The sequence below is a fragment of the Grampus griseus genome (genome assembly GCF_964374135.1).
Source record: "Grampus griseus genome assembly, chromosome: 14".
Lineage (NCBI taxonomy): Eukaryota > Metazoa > Chordata > Mammalia > Artiodactyla > Delphinidae > Grampus > Grampus griseus.
The window spans coordinates 59,355,685-59,362,213 of record NC_139008.1 but is presented as its reverse complement, the minus strand read 5'-3'; the positions used below and the strand labels follow the sequence as shown (position 1 = coordinate 59,362,213).

Genomic DNA, 6,529 nt, shown 5'->3' with positions numbered 1-6,529 from the left:
ACATGCAAAAGATGGGAGAGGAGGAGGATGAAAAGTCTAGGTCCTTGATGAACCAACACCTATGACACTTAGAGGATGCTTATGTCCAGACTTTTTGTCAGGTGAGGAAAAATGAACCACTCTGAGGTCCTGTGTATCAGGTTGTGTTACTCGTAGCAGAGTGCATTCTTGATTGAGGGTCTTTGTGAGGATGACCAAAGGAATTATAAAGGACAGCTTCCTACTTGAAGCACGCTTGGGTCGCTTCTGCCTTTGGGGCCTCACCACTAATTACAAACCGGTTCTCAGCCTTCATGTGTTCTGCCCTCAGACTTTGGCTAATCACTGTAAGGTGGCTCAGGATGCTGCAGGCTGCATCTAGTTGTCCTGCATCACCTGCCTTCTGACCAGCAGTCTGTTATCCAGATTCTGAGCTGGAACTAGTTTGAAACCCTTTTGGCAACAGTCTGAGCTGAAGAGAAAGCCCCTTTGGGCAGAAACGTGAAACCACTACTCCTCCTGGGCAACAGGGAGGAGCTTGGGCTTTGGGCCAACCTCCTGGCACGGCCCAGTGAGCACCTCCAGTCTCATGCCTCCTCTGGGAAATGTTTACTCCAGCTTTGCCCTCCACACCCCCCTCACCCAGCCTCACCTCCCACACCTGCAAAGACACAAGCATGCGGAAAGAGTGCCACTCAAGAGGCTTTCTCCATTTTATTTCTTTGGGAAAAGAAAACGAAGTCTTTCCATCACATGTGGTAGAGATATATATTTATATATATTTATATATAATTTCTTTTGTGGTTGGAAATCCCAAAGCTAAGTCTGTTCATATTTTTTTCTATTTTTTTTTAACCTACTAATGCCTCCTCTTCCCCCTGCCCCTCTGGCCCAGGCCCAGTTTCTGGGGCAGGTGCAGTGAAGGGTGAGTGGAATGGGCAGTGATTGCCAGGACAACCCCCCACCCAGCTCAGAGATCTGGTGAGGGGCACTGGAAAGGGCTGTGCAGAAGGACAGAGGCCACAGAGGCACTCCTGTTTTTGTGGGGGATGCACAGCTCGTTAAACAGTCACCAGTCATGGGAGGAGGCTGGTCAGGGGTCGGGGAATTGCTCACAGTAGTTGCCAGCTCCCTCCACCCTGCCCCACAAACCCAGTCTGTGGGTGGGAAGGAGAGAGTAAAAAGAGAGAAATACAAGGGCTGAGGGCCAAGCCTCCTCTGATTTTTATTGCTGGTGTGTTAGAAATTTGCCTTTCCCTTCTTATTTTGGGGAGATGGACTCTGAGAGGGCCCCCAGAGGAGGAAGTGACATTGGCTTCCCCAGTCCCCACTGATGGCCATGCCAGGCCTACCCTGGGCAAACACTGGGCTACTTCAGGCCTCTGGGACCCAGAGGTCAGTGATCCTCTCAGTTCAGTCTTGTTCTTCAAGAGCAATCATAGCCACCCCCACCCCCCAAAACAAGGGCCTCAGGCTCAAGCTTGGGCCCAGTGGAACTTGGAAGTGGGCAGTGCACCAAAGATCAAGCAGTTTTCTACTGGAAGAAAAGGTGAGGTTTGGGGGAAGAGATGGCCTAAGACAATGATGTTCTGAGCATGAAAGCAATAGGCTGAGCACGAAAGCAGAAGGTGGCTGAGGGAATCAAGTCAGGGAAAACACAAGAAGACATCACAGACACTCATGTGACCTCAGAAACTAGGTGAGGGGAGTGCCTGAGAGGCAGGTGGCACTTAATAGCTGTAGTTAGAGCTGGACAGTGGCCCTGGGTGTGGGGTCAGCCAAGCAGATGGGGCTGTTGTCCTGTGGGATCCTGGTCAGAAGGGTGAGGGTAAAGCTAAGAAGCCTCCAGGTGACCCTTCTCAAGAATAGGATGGCAGATCTTCCCTGGGCACTGAGCCTCCAGCCCCAGCCCTTCTCTCCTCCAACACACACATATGGACACACACTCAGGACCAGGCCAGGCTCTGAGGCCTGAGTCCAAGAGACCTTGGCAGGGAGGGGCTGGGCAAGTAGCCCTCTCAACCACAGGTAGGCCACCTGCTCCCGTTTGTCCTGCCAATCTGCCCAAGGAGGGAGAAAAGTACTGGAAGGAGAGAGGCCAGGAGTCCAAGGTGTCAGCTTTGGCAGAACGCACGCAAGCTCCCTCAGGTTACGTGGCCAAGGAGATGGGTACAGAGAGCATCTCTGGACACAGGGTGGCCGACAGTAGCAGCCCAGACCCACCAAGGAGCTGGGCACCTCATGGCACTGCAAGGCCTGCCACCTCTCCAACAAGGGAGTGCCAAGAAAAGGAGCATGAGTTCCCCTGCTGCCTGGGCTCCTCATCCCCACTCACTCTGCCCTTCCCCTGTTTCCTCCTTGGGAGGAGGGTCGAGTGGGCTGCCCAGAGGGGCAGTGGTAGAGCTGGGAGACACCCAGTGAGGGGAGGGGAGGGGAGGGGCCTGGCACAGCTGCTTTGAGAACCTCTTTGGTCTGGGGATACAGGGGATGGGGAAAAGAGATGGCGGAGGGGGGGACACTGGGGACTCTGGCCTTTGACTGGGTATTTGTCAAAAGGCCACATGCCCAGGTAGGGGATCAGATTTCTGTGGACTCGATGCGCTCGAGGCGGGAGGGGGTCCAGGCTTTCTTCTCCTCCCCATGTTGAGGTGTAGGCGTGCTGGCACCTCCCGCAGCCCCCCGCTCTCGCAGCCGCCGCTCCAGCTGCTGGTTGCGCTGGTACATTTCCACGTAACTCAGCTGCAGCTGCTTCTGGTACTCGATGACCTTCTCCTTCTCCTCCAACCACACTCGGCGCTCCTCTGCGAAGCTGGCACCCTGGCGCTCCCGGGCTCGCCGCTCAGCTGCCAGCTCAGCCTGCAGGCGCCCCACCTCCCGCCGCAGGGCCCGAGTCCCACTCTCCCCCCCAGCATCCACCTCCCCATCCAAGGAAACCAGGGAGGCGGCAGCAGCCACCCCAGCCTGACGGCGCATCTTGGCCTCGTCGCTCTCGCAGGTGGCCAGCACGTCCTGCGGCTCGGCCGGGTCCACTGGGGTCAGCGCCGGCTTGAGGCAGGCAGAGGGCAGCTCGCCCTCACCCAGCTCCAGGCTGGCCTGTTTGCTGCTGAAGGAGTCCCTCAGGCTGAGCAGCTGCTCCTCCTTCTCCCGCAGTGAGGCCCGGCCCTCCCGCAGCTGCGAGCGCAGCCCAACAATCTCACTCAGCTTCTGGGACACATCCGCCTGCGAGTCCTTCAGCTGCTGCTTCAGTAGGGAAATCTCCCCAGCCTTCTGGCATACCTGGGCAGGGACAGGTGAGAAGAGAAGTCAGGGTGAAGGCAGAGCTCTGCTCACCCACACCCCAGCCCCCATATCCAGCCCCAGGGCATCAAGCTGCCCCAGGGCTCAGGGTCAGCTCGTCATCATGGCAGAAATGACATGCAGGCTTCCCTCCTCAGACTTGGGACAGACATGGCTAATCTCACACAGCCTGGGACAGCTCTGGTCCTCACAGACACTCCTAATTGATCCCTGCACAACCTTCACACCCCTTGTGATAGCTGTGGGCTGCTGCTCTGGGTTTCTCCAGAGAGACAGAAGGAAGGGGACACAGGGAGATGCCCAACCCCCCAGTCTGCACCTCCCACTTAGTTTCCTCCATCCGGGGCAGGAAGTCGGCCTGTTCCTTCTGGCAGGCGGCAACCTTGTCCTCAAGCTCTTCCCGTTGCCTCATCAGCCGGGCTGCCTCCTCCTGCAGCTGCTTCTTGTCCTGCTGCAGCCGCAGCACCTGCAGCTGTAGGCCTTGCTGGGCGCGCTGGGCGCGACGGGCCACCTGCTGCAGCTTCCCACTGCAGCCCTGCCGCAGCTCGGCCAGCTCACGCTCCCAGGCCTTCTGACGCTCCTCCAGCACCTGGGCCACTGCCGCCTCACTCTGCTCCAGGCTACGCCGCAGAGCTGCCACCTCCTGTTCCTTCTCCCACAGCCTTTCCTCTAGCTCCTGGATCAGAGCACTGGGCGAGGGTGGTGAGCAGGCCGCAAATGGCAGGCCTCCACCTCCGCCGTCCCCTGATCCCAGGTGGCCTGGCCGCCCCATGGATGAGGATGACCCACTCTTGCTGGAGGCCCGCACACTGTCAGAGGTTGCCAGGTCCTGGTAGCCTGACCCACCACCGCTGCTGCTGCCACCACTGCCACTACCATAGCTGGCAGTGCCAATGCGGTTGATGTGGCTGGTGGAGGCACTGAGGGGCGCCAGGTGCTGGCTATAGCTGGAGCTGTAGGTGGGCAGGCTTGTGAGTGAGTTCCGGCCTGAGTCTGAGAGGCCGCCCCCTCCCCCACCCGCTGGGGTCATGGTCCGAGACTTGTCCAGTCCACCCTTGAGGCCACCAGGGCCCTGTCGTCCCTCAGGGGTCCCGTTGGTCTGGGGGGGGCACAAGTTCTGCATGGAGTGGAAATTTTTGGGTACAACAGGCTTGAAGGCCGAAGGCCGAACTAGCGGCTCTGAGCACTGCGCAAAAGCAAGGAAGGGGGAGTCGACATCAGGATGGGACCTTAGCCTTGCCCCCAGTCTCTTCCCTCTGATCTAGACTTGTTCAGCCCCACCTCCCACCCCCATTGGATCTCCATCCTGGGAGTCCCTCCTGGCTGGAGTCCCACCTTATATCCACCACCTGCCCCCCTCACAGCCAGGTCTTTGCCCTAGACCTACCAGCTGGAGTTGGCCCCCAAGGCTCCCCAGCCCAGCTTCTATCTCAGCCCCTACAACCCAAAAACGTCCAAGAAGGCCCACTTCACCCTCCTCTATGGGCTGCCTCCTGCCCCAGGAAAAGGCCCCAGGGACTGACCTGGTCTAGCTTGCCAGAGGTGGCCAGGAGCTTGGGTGGGTGGCTGGGCTCACGATACTGTGGTGGGGCCTTGTCACTGCCGCCGCTGCTGCTGCTGCCACCACTGCTGCCCACCACATTGCCGCAGACATCTGTGTGGTCATTGCCCCGTAGCTCGCCATTGAGGTAGAGTGAATTGGCGAGAGCCTTGTCCTCCGAGGGGTAGCGGCCTGGCCTCTCCCTGCTGGCCCCACTGCCACGGGGGCCAGGGAAACTGCCTTGGCTGCCCCCACCCCCCGTGCGGGTGCCCACACTCTTCATGGCGAACTCCTGAGTGTGGGCCACCCCACTGCCCACACTGCCCATGGCCAGACGAGGGTCTGGGGGTCCGAGCTCAGAGGGCCGAGGGGCAAAGGCCAGGAGGGGATCCCGCCCTGGATCAGCGCGCACAGGCAGTGTCTCCAGCTTCGCCATGACTAAGCCAGGGGGGCACTGTGGGCACAGGTGGGAAAGCAGATAGGTCAGCTCCACCTCCACTCCCACCATCCCATGCAAGCCCGACCCGGCACCACCTGCACCCTGCCCCTCAGTGTCTCCTTCCTTATAGTGGGTACAAGAGTTCCCAAACACCCAAGGTAAAGGAATGGGGCTGGGTAAATAATGATAGCTTGGTAATAGGGGCTGCCCGTTGCACACCTGACAAAGCCCAACCCCCAGGGACTATGCACCTACCCTCCTAGCTTTGCTCTGCTCAGTATTCCATTCTTAAACTCCCACCTCAAACCCACCTCCTTCATGAGCCTCCCAGACACAGTGACCCCCTCAACTCTTAACTGCAATCCCCAGAACTCAGGTGTACTTTACTCTGGGTCTGGACCCCTATATCCCAACCTCATGGGCTGGGGAGATGGGGTTGGAAGGGGACAGCAGTACCTGAATTCAGTAGGGAACCTCAGAACTTAAGGGAGGGAGAGAAACCCACCCCTATCCAAAAACTGTGGATGGGAGTCCTTCCCGGGCCCCTAACCCAGGGTGTTGCAGTCAAGGGCAGAAGTGGAGGCTCACTACCAGCGCAGGATCCTCTCCTTGCCTCTCCAAGGGGGTGGGGGGCCGACGGGTCCTCAAGCCTTGGACCCTCCGAGGCCCGGTCTGCAGGGGCCATGTGCCTCACTCTCGCAGCTCGGCCAGGACCAGCTGCGCGACTTTGGACGGGCCGACTGAGCCATCCTGGACTGCAGTTTTCTCCTCTGCGAAATGGGAGGAATGGAGGACCTACCTCGCAGAGCTGCCGCATGCCAGGCACCCCAGGGAGGCGGGCGCGGGGAGGGGACAAAGGTATTGGGGGTCTGGTGGGCGGGAGCTGCCGCGGCGGCGCTTATCTGGGCCACCAAGGGCATGCCCCGCCCCTCGCGGACTGCCGGGGACCCCAGCTGCAGCGCCTAGCAGGGGGCCCTCCCGGAGGTCTTTCCAACTCCGCCGCATGGGGGCCTGGCACGAGAGGGCCCCCTACCCATGGTCAGTACCTCAGCAGAGGCCCCCGGGCTGGCTGAGGCCGGGGCAGAGGACGCAGCGCCGCCAGCGCGGGCGCCTGCCATGCCTCCCTCCTGGCTTGCTGTTCCTACAAGTGGGCGGGGGCAGGAGCGGGGCCTCCGTGCCCAGCGGCGCCCAGGAGGATTCCGCGCCTGCAGAACCCCTCCAAGAATTCACTGCCTTCGGGAAGACTTCCTGGATTACTCCCCTCCCCCGCTCCT

The 6,529-nt window shown here is 59.9% G+C and overlaps 1 protein-coding gene across 1 annotated transcript; it reads right to left on the bottom strand.

Moving 5' to 3' along the window:
* Positions 1 to 674: 674 nt before the first annotated feature.
* Positions 675 to 6,012, bottom strand: LZTS3 (leucine zipper tumor suppressor family member 3). Its single transcript, XM_082669970.1, is given in 5 exon segments — positions 675 to 3,255; positions 3,596 to 4,462; positions 4,800 to 5,270; positions 5,844 to 5,885; positions 5,887 to 6,012. Coding segments are annotated over 5 exon segments (2,133 nt in total). The 5' UTR covers positions 5,941 to 6,012; the 3' UTR covers positions 675 to 2,556.
* Positions 6,013 to 6,529: the final 517 nt, after the last annotated feature.